This window comes from Capricornis sumatraensis, chromosome 19, assembly GCF_032405125.1.
Source record: "Capricornis sumatraensis isolate serow.1 chromosome 19, serow.2, whole genome shotgun sequence".
Lineage (NCBI taxonomy): Eukaryota > Metazoa > Chordata > Mammalia > Artiodactyla > Bovidae > Capricornis > Capricornis sumatraensis.
Window position 1 is genome coordinate 48,874,973 of NC_091087.1, and position 25,746 is coordinate 48,900,718.

Genomic DNA, 25,746 nt, shown 5'->3' on the forward strand with positions numbered 1-25,746 from the left:
CAACAAAACGAGCAGTATTTGTCATGCATTTGGGTTAGGAAGGAAGGAATAGGTGGCACATAGGGGATTTTTAGGGCAGAGAAAAAATATTGGTTACCATAAAAATGGATGCATGTGATTATGTATTTGTCAAATCCCAAATACACAGGACAGAAAGTGAACCCTAATGTAAACTATGGACTTTAGTTGATAATGCTGGGTTCATCAATTTTAACATGTACCACACCAGTAGAGCTTCTAATGTTAGGGGAGATTTTGATGGGCAAGGTGTTATATGGAAACTGTCAGGTCAGCTCAGTCGCTCAGTCGTGTCCGACTCTTTGCGACCCCATGAATTGCAGCACCCCAGGCCTCCCTGTCCATTACCAGCTCCCGGAGTTCACCCAAACTCATGTCCATCGAGTTGGTGATGCCATCCAGCCATCTCATCCTCTGTCGTCCCCTTCTCCTCCTCTCCATATGTGGAAACTGTACTTTCAGCTAGACTTTGCTATAAAGCCAAAATTGCCCTAAAAACTAAAGTCTAAACAAAAAGTCTAATCAACTAAAAAACAAAATTGATCTAAAAACTAAACTCTGAGAAAGAAAACACAACTTGCAAAAAAAAAAAAATTAAATGGCATTTTTAAAAAAATGCTTTTTTAGTAAGAAAAATATATTTCAAAGTTGAAAAAAAGTAACAGAGGCCCTGGAATCCTCATGCGTTGCTGGTGGGAAAGTAAAATGAGGCAGTCACACTGGAAAACATTTGGCAGGTTCCTCAATGAAGTTGAACATGACCTAGCAATTCCATTCCTAGGTATGTAATAGGAGGACTGAAAAACATACATTCACACAAAAACTTGTGCATATATGTTAGCAAAAAGTTCTAACAGAAACACTCAAATATCCACCAGCTGACAGACAAAATGTCGTATACCCATACAATAGAATGTTATTCAGCCATAATGAGAAATACTGTAATCTGCTACACACAGTTGAACCTTGAAAACATTTCCTTAAGTGAAAGAATCTGTTCACAAGCTACATATTGTGATTCCTTTTATATACAATGTCCAGAATAGGCAAATCCTTGAGATATAAAAATCACTCTTATAGAGACAGAAATTAGTGATTGCCAACGGAAAGGGGGAATTGGGACTAATTGCTAATAGGGACTAACTGCTAAACTCGGTTCATTTGCACGTGATAAAAATGTTTTGAGATTACAGAGTGATGATGAGGACACAACACAGTCATACACTAAAAACCACAGAAATGTAGTCAATCTTCTGTATCCACAGGTTCTGCATCCATAGTAGATTCAACCAACTGTGCATGGAATATAGTCAGAAAAAAAAACTTCAGAAAGTTCCAAAAATCAAAGCTTAAATTTGCAACTGCAGGCAGCTATTTACATTGTATTTACAACTACTTACATTGTACTAGGTATTATAAGTAACTTAGAAGTAATCAAAAGTATAGGAAGAATATGCAAATACACTATTTTTTATAAAGGACTTCAGAATCCAGAGATAGAGGGGTAAGGTGGGTGTGGGAGTCCTGGAACCAATCACTTCACAGATACTGAGGGACAAGTGTGAATTATATCACAATTTCGTTAAGAACTTAGGGTGGCCCTAATGGATGAATGTTCCCAAGTTACTTAACATCAAGAGCTAACATCAGGAAAGATGTTTTGTGCTTTTCTGACAGAAGACCTCATCACCACCTGTGAAGTATTCTCATCCTCCAACACCACCCCAAAGAAGAAAATAAGCCAGTTTGGATCAAGCCCCTATATCCAACTAACTAAATTACAGGGGAAAACAAACAGGACAATGGAATGTGTTAACCTGTATTAGGGAAGCATGCAGCAAAACAAGACTCTGGGAATCTTTACAGGACCAAAGACTGATTTCTTCAACAGAAAGTAGCAAGGAAAAGGAAGAAAGATGGGGGGGGAGGGGGGTTTCCAATCACAATGTGTTATTTGGATCCTGATTCAAACAAACTGTTCAAAGATAAGTGTGAAAACTAGTATTCAAACAGCAGGTATTTGATAATATTAAGAAATTACTCATTTTTCTTAGTAATTTGGTAATGCAACTACAATTCTCTTTTAAAATCTTTATCTTTTAGATATATACTGAAATATACATGGATGAAATTGCATGTTTCTGGGACTTGCTTTGAAATAATTTGGGATAGGGTAGTGGACAGAAGTATAAGTAAAATAAGACTAGTCATGAGTTGTTACTGAGTGATGAGTGACAAGTTTATGGGTGGTTCTTGGTATTTATTTTTCACTGTGCTGGGTCTTCACTGCTTTGCTCTGGCTTTCTCTAGTGGTGAACGGGGGCACGTCTTCATTGTAGAGCTTCTGGGCTTCTCATTGTGGTGGTTTCTCTTGTTCCAGAGCATGGGCTCTACGAGCGAAGGCTTCAGCAGTTATGGTGCCACAGGCTCAACTGCTCTGCAGCACGGCTGAATCTTCCCAGCCCAGGGATTGAAGCCAGGTTCGCTGCATTGGTAGGCAGAGTCTTATCCACTGCACCACTAGGGAAGTCCTGATAACTATGTTATTTGTGAATTTGTTTAAAACTCTCCACCATCTTTAAAAATTAAAGCAAGAGAACATGTAATACAATCATACTTACAATATGAAGGATGAACTCTTAAGAGAGCAGCATATATGGAGGAAAAGTGCTAGATTTCTCAAGAGAAATCATGCAGGAGGAACACTCTGAACTAAAACAATGGTAGTAAAGGAATTATAAGCATGGATTAAATCAGGGTTATTTCCTCAGGTCAGTAGCTAGGCTTCAAAGATATTAAAAGCCAAAAAAAAAATTTTTTTTAACTAGAAAAAGCTCCAAAGCTTTGAGTCTATATGCAAAGGAGACTATTTCCAAAAAATTAACAATCACTAGATTAAAATACATGTATTAGACTATTGAGACTATCTATATTAGAAAGTCCCTTGAATCACTATAGTAAAGTTCACACGTCCAGTGAAGATCTTTCCTGCTTCAGAACTTCTTCTAATGCTGTTGTTTTCCTCTGAAATACCTATAGTTAGGTACTCATACTTGAGATCTAAAAGTGTCCATATCCCCATAAAGGCTTCACAAAAATTAAATGGGTTATGGCTACATCATACTAAATGCTGGGCTGGATGACTCACAAGCTGGAATCAAGATTGCTGGGAGAAATATCAACAATCTCAGATATGCAGATGATATCACTTTAATGGCAGAAAGTGAAGAACTAGAGAATCTCTTGATGAAAGTGAAAGAGGAAAGTGAAAAAGTTGACTTAAAACTCAACGTTCAAAAAATGAAGATCATGGTATCTGGTTGTGCCATTTTACGGCAAACAGATGGGGGAAAAGTGCAAACAGTGACAAATTTCATATTACTGGGCTCCAAAATCAACGTGGACGGTGACTGCAGCGACAAAATTAAAAGACACTTGCTCCTTGGAAGAGAATCTATGACAAACCTAGACTGTGTATTAAAAAGTAGAGATCACTATGCCAACAAAGGTCCATATAGTGAAAGCTATGGTTTTCCCAGAAGTCATGTATGGATGTGAGAGCTGGACCATAAAGAAGGCTGAGCACTGAAGAATTAATGCTCTCCAACTGTGGTGCCAGAGAAAACTTGGGAATCCCTTGGACAGCAAGGAGATCAAACCAGTCAATCCTAAAGGAAATCAACCCTGAATATTCACTGTAAGCACTAATGCTGAAGCTCCGATACTTTGGCCACCTGATACAAACAGCTGACTCACTGGAAAAACCCAGATACTGGGAAAGACTGAGGGCAAGAGGAGAAGCGGGTAACAGAGGATGAAACGGCTGGATGGCATCACTGACTCAATGGACATGAGTTTGAGCAAACCTTGGGAGATAGTGAAGGACACGGAAGCCTGGCGTGCTGCAGTTCATGGGGTTGCAAAGAGTCGGACACAACTTAGTGACTGAACAACAAACAACAACCTATGTATTAACTTAAAATAATTCTTAGCATATAAAAACTGCTCAATAATTGCTTAGGGAAAGCTCACTAGCTACAACGGTTTCCCATTCTATTTATTTTCTCAACATCCTGTTAATTTCTGATTTATCACATTTTATTATGTCTAGAGTACAATTTCCAACAGCAGCAAGTTCCTTGCTTCATACATCATTATATATCCAGTACACAGCACAAAGTAACACTCAAATATATTCAATGAATAGTCATACTGGAATCAATAAACCCAAAGACTCAACATTTTTAGAAGAACCTACTGATCTCTTTAGCATCTACCAATGGGAAGGATGATAACAAACATTAACAAAAACAGGGAATAAAGGAGAATGATCAAGTTAAGTGTGCCTTGGTGGGGGGGAAGAGGGAGACATCTGAGATGAAATAAATACTGGATGTATTGCCTCTGAAGCAGAAAATTTACACAGAAAGTTAGAAATATTTCTCAGATATCTTAAAGTCAAAGATACAGTAGTGCCTAACAACACGGCTTCCAGAGGCAGCCTGCCTAGGGTTAAATTCCAGCTCTGCTACTCTTAGATCACTTAACCTCTAGGCCCAATAGCCTAGCATCAAACTAAACAAAATAACAACAACAAGAGAAACCAACTGTGCCCAACTCATTGGGTTTTTAGGATTTAAGGACAAAATACTGAAGCACTGGAATAACACTTAGCAAAAACAAGCAAGCAAGCAAACAAACAAACAAAAAACCCACTGTGTATTTCAGAATTTACAGTAAAAAGAACCAGAAACCCAGGTAACAATAACTGAAACCAAAGTAGAAGAAACATATGAAGAAAGATGATAAGTAGATCAAAAGGAAAATAAGGGATTACAGAGTAGAGACCAAAGAAAAGGATTTTGAGGAAGAACTCTCAACAGCAGAATGTGCTGGTTAAGTATTTACGATCTGTAAGAAGGCAGCAAGATTTGGCAATTTGAAGGTCAACCACCGACAGAAAAAAGGGTCCTATTAAAGCTCAGTGGGGAGTAATGAGACAATAGAGCAAAAAGATTATACAGGATTAAAAAGTAAATGGAGAAAAGAATTATGTATTAATGGTCCCCAGACTATTTGTTTCCAAGACTTAAAAAACAGGGAGACTATGACATAAGATTATGGACTCTTAATTCTACCAAATCATTTTTTTTTTTTACTGTGTCACCATCATTTGAAATAGAAAAACTGCATAACAGCAAGACTTTATGAAGGCTGAAACTCTCAATAAAAGTAGTACTTTAATGAAAAATCTTTTTTATAATTTCATAGTAGATTCACAAAAATTTTTTAATAAAAAGGGAACAGGATTTGCAAATCATTATTCTAGACTATCTGAAGGAAACTCTGACAATAATAGATTAGAAGAGAAACACTTACTGCCCCCAATTCAAAAGGAACAAATCAAGTTATGTCTGAGAGAAATATCTCCTATTAATTTAAGATCTTTAAATGGCAGTATCTGTCTAGTTATGACAAACCTGTATGCCAGAGTATGCAAACACAGACACCAAAGGTTTACATTTGCTGGAGAATTAGTAATGTTAGAATACAAACACCAGGACTATATTTTCTACCTATCACTTGTGTCATAACTAGACCTACCCATGTCATGGGGACTCAATAAAACTCTTTTGAAACAGACTGCAGTGGTGTGTATGTTGTTGTTTAGTTGCTAAGTCACGTGTGACTCTTTGTAACCCCGTGGACAGTTTCCCACTAGGCTCCTCTGTCCATGGGATTTCCCAGGCAAGAATACTGGAGTAAGTTGCTATTTCCTTCTCCAGATGATCCTCCCCACCCAGGGATTGAACCCACATCTCTATAATAAATTCTAAGTCAGACTCTATTTCTACAAAATATACTAAGACAATAACAGCAGTTTCAAGAGTGGTGCGAAGACCAAAGGCTTTGGATTCAGATGAACCTAGGTTCAAATCTGAGTTGCAATACTCATAGCTGGCAAACAGTTACTTACATTGTTGAAGTGTGTCTCCTTATCTGTAAAACAGGAATGATACTGACCTCATCAGTTTAAAATACTGATGAAAGGGCAGTTTCATTCTATATAATGCGAACTGGCTAAATCCTAAAAACAGTCCTTTTTTTTTCAAGTCCTAGGCCAATTCAATTCAAATCTCTGGAAAATGAAACAGAAGCCTGCATATTAGGGGGGTTGGGGCGGGAGGGATTTCCAGTGATTGTCAGTAGCACTCTCACTTAGAAATCACTGTCCTGGAGCCTTACTAACATAACAGAGTTTTTACCTGAGTCCCAGGTAAGGAACCATCACAAAAATAAGAATTTTAAGATATTCTTTGGTTTAGCTCCAATCTTCTAAGAAGGAGCTTTATCCAAAATTCCTTTTACAGAAAAGAGAACCATATTGCGAAGTTTTGGTTTAAAAACCTTTCCAAAGCCAGGAAAAATAAAATCCACGTTGAAATTTTACATCAAAAGGAGGTATACATTAGCCACTTTGTAGTCATTACTGAATAGTTTTAGTACTAAACACTTTAAGTAATGCATAGATGAACAGTATACTCAAGGCTGTATACCAAATGATATGCAAGTTATCTTACTTCTATGTTATCTTTCTTAAATTAAGTCTAAGTTTACAGTTTAAATCTATTCATGCTTCACGTAAACTCTCCCAATACATTTTCCATACATTTTAAAATGGACATCTCACAAGCATTCTTACTAAAGACGTTGGACATGTAAAACAAATTCAATATTCTAAATTAACTAAGTAGCCCAATAAAACATTATAGAGAAATATATAGAAGAAAAACACACAATCAGGAACATTTTGTTCCAAAAGAATCAGTGTGAAATAATATAAATTCCTAGAGGGAAAAAAAATCAAGAGTCTAGACAAACACCGTATAACTTCTTCAAAGTAAGTAAACAAAAAGTTTAAAATGGCTATATCCGAACTAACGTGCCAACAGTAGATAGGCTGAAAGCAAGCAAGCAAAACGAATTTTCCTGAAAAGACTTCTGTCAAGAGGAGAATTAGAAGGCAAACCAAAAGCTAAGGTAAACAATGTAGACCTCAAGTTGCAGAGATTTTTACTAATTCAGACACAAGTAAGACATTTTGTGAAGCTTACCAATGACTAATGTATTCACTAACTTAGAAAGTGTTTAAATTAAAGCTTTTCCACAACAGTACAAAGGTTATAAACGCTGTATTAGGGACTGGTGAAGTATTATTTAGTGAGCCTAGGCTTCAATGCATTTGTAAATGCAGTTTTCAGAAACAAATGCCTTTTGCACATGGTGTAATAGAAAGTCGTTCATCAACAGAATTGTTTGTCCCAGATATTTTAAAGCAGAGCACACACAAAAGAAACAACACTTTTGATATGTTGTATTTTTAAAAGCCCAACAGTGTATCAAAGCACTAAAACGCTGAATTGCCAACTTGATAAAGTGAATTCACTTTTTGATAAAGTGTCAAAATATATGTTTTACTTTTTAAAAGTTTTGACTTTCCCCACTTTGTAGAGACAAAAAGTCGACTGGTTCAATATCAAACTGAAGATGTATGTATTTGTTTGAGGACAACCCTTTTAAGCTAATCCAATCTTCTTTCAACGCTACATTTCCCTAATCATTCACCCCAGACATATATGACATGTATATCAGTGAACAATACCACATACACTCTAAATATACAGCAGTCTGAAGAACAGGTGCAGCACTTTATTTAGATGCATGCTTTTTTCCTTCTAAGCCTAAATTTGCCTTGGAAAGTGATTTTAAAATAAACACAAACATCCGAAAGAGTTGAACAATCCTGTTAAAAAGATGTAGCTCTTCTGAAATCCAAGACATAAGCCCTTGAACTACCAACATCTTCCAGAAGTTAGGTGAACCAATATCTCAAAAGTTTCACCTTAAGACCGAGTCCGGCTCAATTATGAAGGCTCCTAAGGATATTTAACTCTGCTGCCCCTGTGCGAGCAGGTAACATGAAACAAATACGTTTTACTCCAAGCTAACATTAAATCTTTTCTCAATCGTTTCCTGAGGACGGCACAGATAGTCTGGTTTGGCTTTGTGTGTGTAAAGATGGGAATGGAGGAGAGGAAGGCCTGGTGAAGGGTACTCTAAAAGAAAAAGTCGGTACAGAGCAGCGTTGATGAGTCAGTCACTAAGGATGAACTCAAAGGGAATCGAAGTGAATAAGGCAGCATCCCAGGTAAAAAGGTACTTAAAAGTTGGCGGTAGGAAATGAAAACTTCACAGGTCAGCCGCAAGCCATTGTGCGCGGCAGCAACCCTGGAAAGAAGCGTGGCTGTCAAAGAGTAAGGGCTCCTAACTCCGGGGGAGGGGGGCAGTCACGCCAAATCGGAAACAGGGGGGTGATCCGGGAAAAGGTGGTAAAATCCCCAACCCAGTCCCTCTCCTCGGGTTCTCCATCTTAAGAGGCACAAACAGGAGCCAGCGCAGTGCCCGACAGCCCCACGCCGGATTCTCCCACAGAGAGGAACTCGGCCCCAAACCCCGGAGGCCCGCGCAGAACGCCTCCGGAGGAGCCCCCGCAGACGCCATACTAAAAGCCAAAATGGCTGCCCCAAGGAAGCCCGCACCGCGCAGCCAGTGAGGTCTGGGTAACAAGCTTCTGCGGGAAAGGGGGAGGGGGGTTCTAGAAGAGCCGTCTCCAGGACTATCGCCCCCCGAGCTGCACAGGTAGGTTCCTCTCGGTCTCCCAAGGCCTCGAGTTCCGAATGAGGGGAGTCCCGGCCCCACCTCCCCCACCCCCGGCCGGGAACCCAGCCGCCGCAGCCGTCCCGCACACCGACCCCAGCGAGGTACCTGTAGTTCGGCCCGCTCCACCTCCCAGTGCGCCCGCTCCATCTCGAACCGAGCCCACTCGTGCTGGATGTAGTGCAGGATCCCTGGGATAGTGTACTGCTGCGGCCGGGACAGCTCGGGGCCTGCCGCGGGACCCGCTCCCTCGGCGGCCGGAGGACCCCCGCCGCCCGCCGCTCCATTCCCCCCTGGCGAAAGGCTCATGCTCCCCCCGGGTCCTTGCTGCTGCCGTGGAGGGGACGCCATCGCCGGGCCGCCACCACCGCCTCCGGCGAGCTCGTCCATTGTGTGTGGGGCCCCGGCCGGGGCGCAGGGCGAGACGCCGACGGCTGGGGGAAGGGCCGGAGAGGGTGGCCCCGCGCTAGCGGCGGGGCGGAGGCCGGCAGAGAGAGGGGCAGGGAGGGGGTCGTTGCTGTATGCCTGCCGTGGGTCAGAGCAGGGAGCTGCCGGCCGCCGCCATTACAGTCCCTCCTCCATCTGCCCGTCTCACTCACTCACTTTGGGGGAAGGGGGGGGCCGCGGCGGGAGTGGGAAGCGGGGGCAGGGTTGGGAAGGGGATAGACGTAGGGCCGCCGCTCCCGCGCAGCATGCTGGGTAGAGAACGCCGATGCCGCCGCTCGCCTACTAGCCAAATAGAGTCCGGCCTCACCCTACGCAGGCGTACTGAGGACGCAGTCGGCCTGCCGTTAGAGGCGGAGAAAGAGCTCGGCCCCGCCCCTAGGCCAGCCCCCAGGCTCGCTGGAGGTGTCTGGTGGCTGGGACCCGTTTGTGGGTCACCGTCTCCGACATTTGGGAGGGAGTCGGTTTCTGCCTTTTCAGGAGTGGGTTTCCCTCGCTCAGCCAATCCACTCAGCGCCGTTTCCCACTCAAGAGTCTCATCGGCGCTCCTGCCTTCAGAGTCGGGTTTTAACCTGAGTGGTCCCTCTAGCCGGCCGCAGCCGGTCCGGATTCCTGACGTTTCTTTTGCATTCCTTGCGTGTTTCTGGCAGTCCCAGAGGATCGGGCCTCTTTCTCTGCTTGTCACCCGCTCTTTCTCTGGTTTCCTAGCACCAGTCAGTTCCCGGGGCTTTGGGGACGTTCTCTTTTGACAAATAGCCCAGATCCTCCAGGAAGTGAAGACTGATACCCTGTCTCCGGGCTCTGGTTCCAAAGTCTGTGCTCCCCCCCAGTCGCAAGTTGCAACCTGTACCACTTTGCCTCACTGTTTTCCAATTCTGGGATGGGCTGTGTTTGGGGCGTTTGAGAGAGGAGCAGGAGCGATTGTTTTCATTTTTCTCTTGGGAGAAGGGAAGGTGAAAAACTTTAGATCTTGATAGTGGATAGAGGGAGAAAGAAAACTTAAAGGAGGCTGATTAACTGACGTTTTAGAAGTGAATGGGGCTCACAAATATTGTCATTCATAGCAGAATCTTTTTATTTATTTATTTCAATTGGAGGCTAATTACTTTACAGTATTGTGGTGGTTTTGCCATACATTGACATGAATCAGCCATGGGTGTACATGTGTTCCCCATCCTGAGCCCCCCTCCCACCTCCCTCCCCATCCCATCCCTCTGGGTCATCCCAGTGCTCCAGCCCGAAGCACCCTGTCTCATGCATCGAACCTGGACTGGTGATCTGTTTCACATATGATAATATACATGTTTCAATGCTATTCTCTCAAATCATCCCACCCCCACCTTCTCCCACAGAGTCCAAAAGACTGTTCTGTATATCTGTGTCTCTTTTGCTGTCTCGCATATAGGGTTGTCATTGCCATCTTTCTAAATTCCATATATATGCGTTAGTATACTGTATTGGTGTTTTTCTTTCTGGCTTACTTCACTCTGTATAATAGGCTTCAGTTTCATCCACCTCATTAGAACTGGTTCAAATGTATTATTTTTAATGGCTGAGCAATATTGCATTGTCTATATGTACCACGGCTTTCTTATCCATTCGTCTGCTGATGGACATCTAGGTTGCTTCCATGTCCTGGGTATTATAAACAGTTCATAGCAGAATCTTTTGATGGAAATAGAAAATAAGAGCATTGTGAAGACAAAATCCTAGATCAGTGGCTAAAAATGTTTTTCTTGGTTGTTTGCGTGAATATAATATACACATAAATGACAAGGTTAATTTTTTAAGTACCATAGTACATGTTTTGTGTGCTTAGGTTGCCAGAGAACATTCTTAATGAACTAGTAAGCTTCTAAAAGTTAATGTAGCTAATAATCATTTGGTTAAAAAATAGGACAAAAATATTTAACAACCTAAGAGAAAAGATTCATTAATTACAGCTGTGCCAGGAAATCGCATATAAAATTCACTGCATTAATTTTTTTCCTTCTCTACTACCAATAAAGATTTCACGACCATTTAGAGTGTAATTTCAGAGAGATAAAGTGATACATCTTGTTTTGTCATGTCTGCTTTACTGCTATTATTGTTTAATGGAAAGCAGATTGGGCTTCTTACCCCTGCTGCCATATTTTATTTATATATGAAATAAGGTCTGAGATCACAGCATTAAGAACTATCTCTCCATTTTATAGAGAGACAGCCTGCTATTCAATCTAACATACAACCTGCTTATTCAATCTTGTTCTTTTTCAAGGGACCTCATAGCAGGTTAAAAGTTTACAAACACTATACTGCTTCAACATCTAGTATACACTAAAAGGAATTTGTGAGAAGATGTGGCTGACCTCTCTTACATTGGCATCAAAAGAAGAGGAATATATCCACTAACATTTCCTGATTGTACATCAAGCTCAAATAAAGACTGGGTTTATATTTTTCCTCCTCACCCACCTTCAAAACAACAAACTTTCTTCTGTTACCCATCATGTTAAATGGCACTGCATTCAAACCTGAGGCCTGGCAGTCATTCATTCTAGTACCTTCCAGTCCCTTTCTCAGTATTATCTTTTATCTATCCCATTATCTTCATACATGTCTTAGTTTAAACCTTTCCACCTCTACTCTTTACCCACTTTCTACCACCACTGATGTCTGAGTGATCTTCAAAAGGTAGGTCTGATCCTGTCATTCCCTGGTTACACTGTATTAATGATGACCAGATTTAGAATAAAGCCCAAATTTTAGCATAGCATATAAAAGTCCATCTTATTGCCTAATCTACCATCACATCATCATGGTACCCCATTCTTCTCTCCAGCTAAACTGCACCATTTTGAGTTCAGAAAGTGTATTATGTTGTTTCATTTCCAAGAATTTAATACATGCTATACCCAACTGGCTTTCCTTCCCATCTTCCTTCAAAACTCAAATATTTCCTCCTCCAAGAAGCTTATTATTTATAGAGACTTGATCTTAGTAGTAGTATCCCATGCTTAACTCCTAATACTCACTACATTTATTTATTTATTTTTTTAAATTAATTTATTTTAATTGGAAGCTAATTACTTTACAGTATTGTGGTGGTTTTTGCAATACATTGACATGAATCATCCATGGGTGTACATATGTCCCCCATCCTGAACATCCCTCCCATCTCCCTCCTCATCCCATTCCTCTGGGTTGTCCCAGTGCCCTGGCTTTGAGTGCCCTGTTTCATGCATAGAACTTGGACTGGTCATCTGTTTTACATATGATAACATACATGTTTCAATGCGATTCTCTCAAATCAGCCCACCCTCGCCTCTCCCTCAGAGTCCAAAAGTCTGTTCTTTGTATCTGTGTCTCTTTTGCATATAGGGTCGTCATTACCATCTTTCTAAATTCCATATATATATGCATTAGTATACTGTATTGATGTTTTTCTTTTTTGCTTACTTCTCTGTGTAGAATAGGCTCCGGTTTCATCTACCTGATTAGAACTGATTCAAATGCATTATTTTAAATAGCTGAGTAATATTCCATTGTGTATATGTACCACAGCTTTCTTATCCATTCGTCTGCCGATGGACATCTAAGTTGCTTCCATGTCCTAGCTATTGTGAACAGTGCTTTGATGAACCTTGGGGTACATGTGTCTCTTTCAATTCTGGTTTCCACAATGTATATGCCCAGCAGTGGGTTTGCTGGGTCATATGGCAGTTCTATTTCCAGTTTTTTAAGGAGTCTCCACACTGTTCTCCATAGCAGCTGTACTAGTTTGCATTCCCACCAACAGTGTAAGAGGGTTCCCTTTTCTCCACACCCTCTCCAGCATTTATTTTTTGTAGACTTTTTGATAGCAGCCATTCTGACTGGCATGAGATGGTACCTCACTGTGGTTTTGATTTGCATTTCTCTGATAATGAGTGATGTTGAGCATCTTTTCATGTGTCAGCTATCTGTATGTCTTCTTTGGAGAAATGTCTGTTTAGTTCCTTAACCCATATTTTGATTAGGTCGTTTATTTTTCTAATATTGAGTTGCATGAGCTGCTTGTATATTTTTGAGATTAATTCTTTGTCCGTTGCTTCTTTTGTTATTATTTTCTCCCACTCTGAAGGCTGCCTTTTCACCTTGCTTATGATTTCCTTTGTAGTGCAAAAGCTTTTAAGTTTAATTAGGTCCCATATGTTTATTTTTGCTTTTATTTCCATTACTCTGGGAGATGGGTCATAGAGGATCTTGCTGTGATTTATGTCACAAAGTGTTTTGCCTATGTTTTCCTCTAGGAGTTTTATAGTTTCTGGTCTTGCATTTAAATTGTGAATCCATTTTGAGTTTATTTTTGCACATGGTGTTAGAAAGTGTTCTAGTTTTATTATTTTATAGATGGTTGACCAGTTTTCCCAGCACCACTTGTTAAACGGATTGTCTTTTCTCCATTTTATATTATTGCCTCTTTTGTCAAAGATAAGGTGTCCATAGGTGCGTGGATTTATCTCTGAGCTTTCTAGTTTGTTCCACTGATCTATATTTCTGTTTTTGTGCCAGTACCATACTGTCTTGATGACTGTAGCTTTGTAGTATAGTCTGAAATCAGGCAGGTTGAGTTCTATTCTTCTTTCTCAAGATTACTTTGGCTATTTGAGGTTTTTTGTATTTCTGTACAAATTGTGAAGGTATTTGTTCTAGTTTTGTGAAAAATACCATTGGTAGCTTGATAGGGATTGCATTAAATCTATAGATTGTTTGGGTAGTATACTCATTTTTACTATATTGATTCTTCCATTCATGAACATGGTACATTTCTCCATGTATTTGTGTCCTCTTTGATTTCTTTCATCAGTGTTTTATAGTTTTCTAAATATAGGTCTTTTGTTTCTTTAGGTAGATTTATTTCTAAGTATCGGAGAAGGCAATGGCACCCCACTCCAGTACTCTTGCCTGGAAAATCCCATGGATGGAGGAGCCTGGTGGGCTGCAGTCCATGGGGTCACTGAGAGTTGGACATGACTCAGTGACTTCACTTTCACTTTTCACTTTCATGCATTGGAGAAGGAAATGGCAACCCACTCCAGTGTTCTTGCCTGGAGAATCCCAGGGACGGTGGAGCCTGGTGGGCTTCCGTCTATGGGATCACACAGAGTCGGACACAACTGAAGCGACTTAGCAGCAGCAGCAGCATTCCTAAGTATTTTATTATTTTCATCGCAATGGTGAATGGGATTGTTTCCTTAATTTCTGTTTTCCCATTGTTAGTGTATAGGAATGCAAGGAATTTCTGTATTAATTTTATATCCTGCAGCATTACCATATTCATTGACTAAAATTTAGTAATTTTCTGGTGCAGTCTTTAGGGTTTTCTTTGTAGAGGATCATGTCATCTGCAAACAGTGAGAGTTTTACTTCTTTTCCAATCTGGATTCCTTTTATTCTGTTTCTTCTCTGATTGCTGTGGCTAAACTTCCAAAACTATGTTGAATAGTGGTGGTGAGAGTGGGCACCCTTGTCTTGTTCCTGACTTTAGGGGAAATGCTTTCAGTTTTTCACCATTGAGGATAATGTTTGCTGTGGGTTTATCACATATGGCTTTTATTATGTTGAGGTATGTTCCTTCTATGCCTGCTTTCTGGGGAGTTTTTATCATAAATGGGTGTTGAATTTTGCCAAAGCCTTTCTCTGCATCTATTGAGATAATCATATGGTTTTTATCCTTCAATTTGTTAATGTACATTGTATTTAAGTTGTCTATATATGTATTCCTCAGTAACACTCATACTAAACACTGTGAAAGCAAGACCTGAGCATACCAGGTACTATAAATCTTTGCTTTTTTTTTAAATTTCTGAATTGGTTGCTATTTTTCAGAAACTCTTGTTAGTCCTTGGTGATCCACTGAGAATCAGACAGACATAATCTCTGCCTTCACAGACTTTCCAGTCTAGTTTTAGGTAAATTACTTAGCACCAAGCTCTCTTTCTTTCTCAAACTCTTGTCCAGATCTGTCTTAAAACTGTCTCTTGTGCTCTCTATTTGAAGAATTCCAGTTGAACTTCTCTACATTCACTTTGTCTATAGTTTCATAAATGTCCAACAATGCAATCCTAAACCATATTCTTCCCAGATCATAGTCATTTATCTGCAGATTGTAACCTCCTGGAGGGGCAGGACCTATGCCTCTATGCCTCTGTTGTTGGAAATGGTACCCCCAGTACCTGGCACAGTGAAATCTCCAGTAAATGTTTGATGAATAACGTAAATTCAGACTGGACTTATGTAAATATTTTTTCTTCACCTCAATCATTTTTATCAGTTTTTGCTACCATTGTACCAATTGTCTCTTGAGGTTCAATGACCAGAACTGTCCTGAGTACTAGTAGTAAAGGCAACAAAATCATCTCCTCTTTGGGGAAAATATATTTTACACCATTGATATTGTGCTTTGTGTACATGACTCCTGTGGGCATTCTACAGCAAGCTCCTAGAATCTTGACCTCTGTAGGTAATAAGCTTTCCCAAGCTCACCTACAACTTACCTGACTGGAATGTCCTCCCTAAACTGTGGCTGAGTCATTTCCTGTCTTCAGTATCAACCTTTGAAACTTGCTGTTTGTTGTATCATTTCGTCAGTCTTGGTCATCTCTCCTCCACTCCCATTGATTCTCCCAGTTTCAGTGTACATCTGCTGATGTTCAAGAATGGCTGCCTATTTATGTCGTTAATCAATTTTGAATTTTAAGGGTGTTTTTTCCCCATTAGCTAATCTTAGACACCTGTGTGCTTATTACATCTGACCCAAAAGAGACTTGTCATATTAATATTTCATGTGCATATATCAGCAAAAGTATGTTAAGGAATTCTGGCTTTTAAAAAAGTCAGAGTGGCTTACGCTCAGATACCTTCTCCCTAATTACTGCAATACCTGATGTACAAAGTGTTTTGACCCTGACTTGGAGAACTGTATAACCTCCTGTAATTACTCACCTGAGCATCCAGTTTCATGCCTTGCTGACTATATACCTGACATCCCTCTAACAAAGAGCTCAGACTGATTCACAGTCACTGGTCTAGTCATCTTTTTCCATCATCTGAAAAGATTGTGACAATATTTTTATCTCCATGAAGAGAGAAAGCGGAAATAAGAGTTCTGGGTCACTTACACAGCTCTTGGTAGAATAGGAAGTGTTTCTACTCTTAGATCAGTGAGTATACATGTTTATTTGAAAACAAAAATAAAGTTTTCTTTCACAATTCTGCCTCCTCCTGTCTTGTCAGTGGGTTCAGTATTTACTATCTCTGGCTCACAAATTATTTGCACTTTTGAAATCACTTTTAAGGTAGTTTGGGGGTGATTCAGTCTCTTGGGAAAATTGTATAGCATTTACATTTATAAATATAGACAAGAAACCAATATTAGAGCCCAGAGAAAGATCTTTGAGAAAAAAATTGACATGTGTTCCAAAACCAAAGGAGCAAACTGTGAAATGCAGAAGTAACAGAAAAGAAGGCAGCTTTGACCTGCACCGCGGTTTAACCTGCATGATAAGATCAGATACCTACCTCTCATTAAAGCTGCTGCCTGTGGCTAGGAAAAGTATAAAAATATATGCACAATACTTGAACTATTCAAATAGTGTATTGTGTGGAAAAGAAAAGGCAAAGCACCTTTGCAGGTTATAGAAAGATAGGCACCAGAACCTTTAGGAAATTCAGCATGCTATATAAAATTCGAATCCAAGTTCTTTCCTGAATTGTCTCCCGGGTAATATGAGTCAGAAGGCAGTAGGCTGTGATAATACTGTATAATAGCTAACTCATAGAGATGTCAAAACTGAAGGGAAAAAAAAGGATTGCCAAGAACCCAGTTCCTCCTGAACGTTGGCTTAAAATGAACGACCAGGTCTGTAAACATGAGAACCAAATGACTGGAAAATGTGACACTGGGACATTGCCAAAACTTTCCTCAGTAATAATTTAACAATCTTGGAAATGTGGTTTGTCTCCTGTGGCAGCAGCGGCGAGAAAGTTCAGAAGAATGGTACCAGACATGGACACCTTGCCTGGGCAATCTCTGCTGAAGATAGTGTTTTCTTTGGAAAATATTTTAAATTTGGCAAACATTCACAGAAACTTTTTTCTTTATAACAACACATTTTTAAAGATGGTAACCTCTAGTTTTGTCTATTAATAGACCAACCTAAATTACATGACAATTATCCTACAAAAAAAGATTCAAGAATTCCTTTGAGCATATTAAAATAACACCTATTCCTCCTTTTGTATTATAGCTTTCAATATAGTAATTGGATATTATAAATTGTATTGTGTGTAGACTTTTTTATTTAACTTTTTAATTTTGGATTCAGTCATGCAAAAATAGACAAATGTCTGTTGAACTGCCATTTTCAACAATTATCAATATTTTGCCATTCTTATTTCACCTATTCCACTTTTTTTTTTCTGAGTAGAAATTTTTTTGACTATTAAAAAAGTTTAACAAAAAAGTTTACTGTGAAAATATACACTCCTTGATTTTTATATGGTAGTAAATCTAGCCCTTTAGAGATGGGACATGTGAAAGCAATTGATTTCTTTGATGCACACAACCTCTGTGTGTAATATAGTGTTATATGTGTGAATTATACTCATTCCAAGGTTTCTAAAAATGATGAGACAAATTTCTTATATTACTGCCATTCCACTATTGTTCTGTCACCTACCAATTGCCGTTTCGACACATGCATATATTGCATGATTCATAAAGGAATCAAATCCCCAAAGACTTCTTGGACATGTCCATCACCATTTAATTTCAGTGATAACTTCTTGTCGATAACTTTTTTTAACTCAAGGGGGTGAGCCTTGCTTATGGTGTATACTCAGCAAGCTCAAAGATACTCTGAAACAGAATTCACGGCCTCTCTCACACTCCCTCCCATGCCCAGCCTTGGGAATGTTTTAAAGTAAATGCCAAGCATCATTTTATTTCATTGGCATATACTTCTCTATATGTGTATTTTTAACACAGTAGGACCTTTTGTTTTTTTTCAACATGCCACAATACCATTATCACATCTGTAAAATTAATGGTGATTCCATTATACAGTCTAATCCCTAGTTCATAGTTTCCCCAATTATCTTAAAAAAAAGTTTTTTTAAGTTGGTGATTTCAAACTAGGATCCAAGCAAAATCTACATATTTCCTTTATTTGCTGTATCTTTAGGTGGTTTTTTTTTTTTTTTGGATTTGTCTTCCTCTCAGCCCCACATCATCGTATCGTTTATTTGTTGAAGAGATGAGATTATTTATCCTGTAGAATTTCCCACATTTGGCTGATTGCATTTTTATTGTATTATTTAGCATATTCCTTTCTCCTCCATATTGTCTATAAGCTGGAAGTTAGGTCTAGAGACTGGGTTTGGTTCAGGTTTTAATATTTGGGGATGAAAATACTTCTCCATTGGGGCTACAGTGTACTTTCTGTTGCACCATAGCAGGCAGCACAGAATGCCCAGTTGTCTCAGTTTTACTACTGTAATGTACTAAACTTGATCAGCCTGATCTAGCTATTGTCAGTGTTAGCTGAGCTAGCTAACTGTCTTTTGAAACATATTATCATGTTCTACTCCAACAGTTTCTGCTCAGTATGGTGTCTGTCTTTCTATAAAAGAGCTTCCACTGGATGTTGCTGAGCCTCCAGGATCCCGGATGGGACCTTTCCTCGAACTCATTGACAAAAGAGGGGCTTCGCTGGTGGCTCAGTGATAGTCTGCTTGCAATGCAGGAGATGTAGGTTTGATCCCTGGGTCGGGAAGATCCCCTGGAAAAGGGAATGCGGCCCACTTCAGTATTCTTGCCTGGGAAATCCCATAGAGAGAGGAGCCTGGTGGGCTACAGTCCATGGGGTTGCAAAGAGTTGGACTTGACTTAGCACTAAATCACCACCACCATCATTGGCAAAAGAGATCCTCCAAGTTCTCTGTGTGGTACTCAGATTCTCTCCTGGGGTTCCCACTTCAAGCAGGGGAGGGGAGGGGGTCACCCTTCCTTTCAATGATGACTTGGTACTGGGTTCCTTGGCTATTTTGACTGTTGTTATTGTTTAGTTGCTAAGTTGTGTCTGACTCCTTTGCGACCCCATGGACTTGTAACCCCACCAGGGTCCTCTGTCCAAGGAAAAAATGTCCAGGTTTGTCTGTCCTGGCAAAAATACTAGAGTGGCTTGCTGTTTCCTTGATCTTCCCCACCCAGGAATTGAAACCCCATCACCTTCATTGGCAGATGGATTCTTTACCACTTAGCTACCTGGGAAGCCTCTTTTGACCCTTAACAAGACCACATTCTCAGACTTCCACTTCTGCCATTAAAACAGCGCAGCTGTGGTTTCCTCATTCTAGTGTTAAGAGTAGATAGTGTTCTAGAGCTCCAGGGGATGTTTTTCACTTGGTTTTTGGTAAAGATGTTACTGCACACTCTTTTCTTTCTTTGCATTCCTCTTGGCTCTTAACTGTTTTCTGTGAGAAGATCCTAGGAACTTCCGAAACTGCTCTGCTGCTGTTTCCTCTTCCTCACTTCTCTGCACTCTTGGTGTTTCAAAGTTTAAGTTGCCTGCTAGTTGACCTACATTTATTTATCAGATTCCTGCTATTGAAATGGCTCATTTGACTTCTATTAAAATAACTGTGACTTTTTCTGGTCTTAGCTGTGTGATATAAGCCAGTATAAATTTAAGTATGAATATCCACTGGAAACAGTTGGGAGGCTCTCATCTGACAGCTATAATCTCTTGTTTACATTTTTAGCCAGGAGCTGTACAATGTTGCTGTACTAGGTTGTGAAATTCAGAAAAGCAAAAAGTGATGCTGGGTAAAGGGCCACCAAGCAGGCCACGTGAAAGGCTCTGTGTTTACCCTGACACCTGATCTGAACAAGAATGATACTAAATTGAAATACATGTCTGCAAACTTACCCTGGATGGCATTTGCCGGGTATGTTTTATTTATTGGAAGTAGAAAGGGAGATTAGCTGAACTCGCTAAGAGAGTAAGTCAGACAGAAGAACTTTGGAAGTTGAGGTCTAATCACAAATGTTAAACACACTGTTCCAAATGCAGCAGTAGGAGCTTTACTGTCTTAAAGTTGCACATTATCTGATTGAGCCACTTCTCAGACTTCAGGCTCCATGTTGAGATCAACTAAGAGCAAATTGTTAGAATTATACCTTTTGTGATATGCTCTGGAGTCAAGATGAAAACTGCCAAAATAGACGATACAACTGCTTTTGAATAGACGATACAACTGGGTGGAACTTGATCTACAGTAGTGAATGGGGAGTGAAACTGTGTGCCCATGGTCACAATAATAGCTGTCACTGAATCACTGGAGTTTTGAGGCAAACCTGGAGAAAGAGCAGTGAGTGAGAGCACAGACGCTGGAGCCCAGCTAACATGATTGGGTCCTTCCTCAGCCATTTTACTTAGTGACCTTTGGCGAGTGACTTAAGTTTTCATATCTGTGAAGTGGAGATAAAAACATTCCCTAACTCATAAAGCTATTTTGCGAATTAAATGAGAATAGGTAAAGTATTCAAAATAGCAGTTGTCTGATTGGTAAACACTGTGTAAGTGTTTTTTATTGTTATTATCTGTCTTCAAGAGTAGTTTTATTGGGTTATTAGCACATCTTATCATAAAGGGTGACTAATGCCTCTCAGGTTATAGCAGTGGAGTTCTTTCGTGACCACCATCAAATATTGGGAGCATTAATTAATTATTTGAATTAGAGTTAGTTGTGGCCATGTAACTAACAAAAAAGATGGATCCTGTTGGTTGAGTAAACTGATCCCCAAATTTAAGTTTAATACAGCCGTTTTTATGTTTCATTCTTTCTCTCAAAGTGATTATCTGCAAAATGGAGCCGTAATTCTCTAGCGATATCCTTAGGACTAAAAAATGTTCATGTAACTTTTAATAGTACTTCATTTTAACTTAGGACACACTTTAATTAAGATCTTAATAATGTGAGTGTATAAATGTAGTTTTATAGTATTGTGTTCTTAGATATTTTTAAGGAAAATATCCACATCATTATGAATTTGCTCCCCCCAGCTAATGTGAACATTAGATTAAAAGACTTTATAATGTTGAAACAAATTAATTGCAGATAAATTAATGGAGTGATGGTTTTATAGAAACATTTTCTATAATTTGAGTTTTGCACTTTAATTTATAATTGTCTTTTCTATAGACTTAATAGTTGGATTAAGTTCTATTAAGAACTATTAATAGACATTTTTCTTTTTCTTTCCTTTTTTTTTTGTCTGCATGGCATGTAGGATCCTACTTCCCTAATCAGGAATTGAACCTGGGTCCCTTGTAGGGGACATTGAACATATGACTGCCAGGAAAGTCAATAGACATTTGTATAAAGTAAGATTCCTTGGTGTCCCAGTGGGGTTTTGTTTATTTGTTTGTTTCTTCTTTGTTTGACATATAACTGTAGGAAAAGAAAGTGAAGTTGCTCAGTCGTGTCCCACTCTTTACAACCCCATGGACTGTAGCCTACCAGGTTCCTCCCTCCATGGGATTCTCCAGGCAAGAGTACTGGGGTGGGTTGCCATTTCCTTCTCCAGGGGATCTTCCTGACCCAGGGATCGAACCCAGGTCTCCCACCTTCCAGGCAGACGCTTTAACTTCTGAGCCACCAGGGAAGCCCATAAAACTGTAGGAGCCATCAGCAAATCAAAATTGAATTCTCAATTCCTTTAGTTTGATTTGAATTTAAAATCTGTAACATTGTATTTGACCTTGTAAGGCTACTTACAGGCTTATCACTTGAACCCTAACACAGAACTATTTGAGAGAGGGAAAAATATGGAAGAATAATCTATCTGTGTATGTCTTTCACAGTTTTCATTGGAAATCAGATGTTTAACAAGATTTAACAAACCTAATTTAAGAAATGCAGAGTTAAGTTTATCAAAATCCAGAACATCTTGTTAGAAGTATTTCCAATCTGAGAAATATCGATAACACCATTTTATGGGAGTGGAAAGTAATACATAGTAATCCTACTTCAGCCTGCTGGAGTTCCTCCTTACTGACACATTGTAACATTACAGTATCAAATCCTGGAAGGAGCCTACCTATAAGACCCCTAGACCTTTGCCCCCCACTGCCTCCTCTCTAAAATTAAAATATTAAATGTCTTTATTAATCAAAAAATTCTATGAAGATTTTTAGTTGCTGAGCACAAATACTTCATTTGCGTGGCTGATTTTAACCAAACAATTTGGAATAAAATTAACTACCAGAAGTATCTCTTCACTATTTCTAGCCCATGCCCATGTTTTGTCAAAGTAAACATTTAGTTCCCTTTTTTAATGTTATTTTAAATTTCAGAATAAGTTACCCTCAACATTAAAGCTGAAAATAATATAATGTTAGAAGAAAAATTTTAATTTTGATATTGAAAGATGCCTGTTGTTACTCCATTTTGTGTAGTAATGGGAAGGTTGAGTCTGGTTACTTAGCTGAAAGCAACTTTTCTATTCTAAGAAGAGTGGAAGGTAAGATAACAACCCCAAGAACAGACCATGATCTCCAGCCTTTAGCATTTTGTTTCCTTAAACTTCACAGCTCCCACTACCACCAGACCTGATAGCACCTCCCTGGCAAATGACTAACAGTCTGTTCTCAATTCTTCCATTCCCCACTCCACACACACACACACACATGACTAATGAATAAAAATAAAACAAGTACAATGTAATGGTCTATTTATAGTACATAAAGTCTTCATCCTTAGTTTTTGAAATATGGCTTTTCTCCCTTGCTTCAATCACATTGCTGTAAAGGTACCCCTTGATTTAGGATAGAAAGTCTGATACTTGAACATCTCCAAAAATACAACATCTGTCCTTTTTAGTGAAACTTTCAGCTTGTCTCAGCTTTTATTTATGTATGTGTTTTAAATGCATGTGAAGTGATATCTTGTGATTTTAATTTGCATTTTCCTAAGGATTAATGATGTTGATGTACAAAAAACCATGCTTATATGGATTTTAAATTCTTAAACCAGAATTCAATGAGACTTTTTTTTTTTTGGCCATGCTGCAGGGCATGCAGGATCTTAGCTCCCTGAACAGGGATCGAGCCTGTGCCCGCTGCAGTGGAAGTGCAGAGTATTAACCACTGGACCACCAGGGAAATTCTGATAAGACTTTTTTATCAATTTACCAAAATGGCTGTAGATCAACATTTGAGGGTCACATGAAGCTTTAGAAAATTTTCAGATATACTACCAGAAAAACGGTAGACCAGACTATTAAGGTTTATTCTCAAAGTACTTTCATAATTTTTCTGCACAATTGTCAGCTTCAGGGTTCCCACAAATCCTGAATTTGATTGGAATTTAACACTTTAAAATATTTTAATGATTTTAAAACTACTTAAGTAAAATAGCAGCCTGCAAGCAAGATAAGTCAAATGTGATTGAAATATTTCTTGAGTGACCCATAGATTTAGCAGAAAGTGAAAGTTTCAGCTGAAGCTGCTGGAACATGCATTCTAAATCAGAAAGGAGAGATTTAGAGAGAGATAGGAAGCAAGGAGGAGAATGGATGGAAAGAAAAGCAGATGGTGATGGATTTCTTGAAGGCAGATTTCTGTAGTCTTAGAACTTCAGGAGGAATAGTATGCAACCTACACTGGGGAAGAAGTCTTGAGGAGGGAAAGGGGGGACTCTGTGCTTTATGTTTCCTTTATCTCTTTAAGTCCTCACAAAAAGGTCTGTGAAGCAGCTGTCTTTATTCCCCAGTTGGTAGATGAGAAAACTGAATTATCATAGAATTCCAGTAAGCAAAGAAACAAGCCATTTTAGTGTATTAAAAAGAATATATAACATATGAATTCCAAGGGAGGTGCTCCAAATTAGGTGCTAATCTGCTACTGACCAGTATTGTTTCCTCTCATTTATGGATGGAGAAATTCAGCAACAGCTAAATAACTTGGAGGCCTATAGAATGAAAAAGCATGGTGTGGCAAATAGTATCTAGCACTTGCTATTTATGTTTTTCCTGGGTTAGGCCATACTGATTAGATGCTCTCAGCACATTGATTTTGAAAAACAGTATGTATTTTAAAGAAGTATGGCATTTAGAAATGCCACAGTAAATGAAACAATAGCTTCATTATTAAACTTTTAGTTTTGAGTTGGCTAATTTTGTAAAATTATATAATGCAGCTCAACATTTTTTAAACAAACTTTTTGTACGTGTAACACATTAAGTAAGATATGTCTTAAAACAGGGAAGAAAGCAAAGTAAGGATGGAGAACTAAAATTGCCCCTATTTCTACCATCCAGATTTAAGCAAATACCTTTTAGTATAACTGCTTCCTTTCATGCTTATTATAGTAGCCCTGAGCTTTGTATAATATACATGTGCATATATAAGTTTAGTAAATTTACAAAGCTGTGTAGATATTACCATGCAATTAAATCCAGATTTTGAAGATTTTCATCATCCTGAAGAGGAACCCCATCCTTGTTTTCCCCCAAAACTTTCTCTCCTGGCCCTAGGTAACTAATATGCTTTCTATCTCTATAGATTAGCCTTTTCTGGGCATTTCATATTAATAGACTTTGTGCAATGGTATTTTGCATCTGGCTTCTTTCATTTAATGTTTTAAAGGTTCATCCATTTTGTATTAAGAGCACAGCAGTATTTTCTTATTTATTACTGAATAGTTTTCCCCTGTCTGTAGATATACCACATTTCTTTTAATCCATTCATTAGCTGGTGGACATTTGGTTTGTTTCTATGTTTTGTCTATTAAGTGCAATGTTTTTATGAACATTCATGTACAAGTTAATTTTATGGATATATGTTTTCATTTCTCTTCAGTACATATTGAGAAGTAGAATTTGTGGATAATATGGTAAGTTCATCTTTAACTTTTTTAAAGAAACTGCCAAGTTGTTTTCCATAGGAGCTATAACATTTATGCATGATACAAAATTAGTACGCAGAAATCTGTTACATTCCTAAACACTGACAGTGAACTATAAGAAGGAGAAATTAAGGAAACAGTCCCATTAATCATCACATCAAAATTCCCTGTCAGTCCACTGCCCTTTCACTGGGGGTGAATATGGGTTCCATCCTTGGTTGGGGAACTAAGATCCCACAAGCCACATGGCACAAAAAGATTAAAATACCTAGGAATAAACTACCTAAGAGGTAAAAGACTTGTACTTGGAAAACCAGCAGACACTGATGAAAGGAACTGAAAATGACACAAAGAGATAGAAAGATACATTGTGTTCTTGGATAGGAGGAATCGATATTGTTAAAATGACCATACTACCCAAAAGCAGTCTACTGATTCAGTGCAATTCCTATCAAAATACCTGTGGCATTTTTCACAGAACTGGAACAAATAATTTAAATAATTAAAAAATGTGTATGGAAACACAGAAGACCCTGGATAGCCTAACCATGAGGCTACAAGTGAACCTCCAATATTTATAATAAAGTTTAATTTATGAAAGAGTTGCAAAGATATAACAGAATTTCTGAA

General features: G+C 39.0%; 2 protein-coding genes and 1 non-coding gene across 3 annotated transcripts in view; 1 reads left to right on the forward strand and 2 right to left on the reverse strand.

The window, feature by feature from the left end:
- The window catches only part of STRN3 (striatin 3), a 105,125-nt gene extending 95,969 nt beyond the window's left edge, over positions 1–9,156 (reverse strand). The window contains exon 1 of the mRNA XM_068991450.1: positions 8,845–9,156. Coding sequence (XP_068847551.1) covers positions 8,845–9,126 — 282 coding nt within the window. The 5' untranslated portion in view covers positions 9,127–9,156. The remainder of the gene's footprint in view (positions 1–8,844) is intronic.
- The window catches only part of AP4S1 (adaptor related protein complex 4 subunit sigma 1), a 44,850-nt gene continuing 27,706 nt past the window's right edge, over positions 8,603–25,746 (forward strand). Inside the window, exon 1 of the mRNA XM_068991451.1 lies at positions 8,603–8,718. The gene's annotated coding sequence lies outside the window, so the exon portion shown is untranslated. The remainder of the gene's footprint in view (positions 8,719–25,746) is intronic.
- On the reverse strand, positions 23,300–23,372 carry TRNAG-UCC (transfer RNA glycine (anticodon UCC)). The gene has a single exon. It is a non-coding gene; the product is annotated as a tRNA-Gly (tRNA).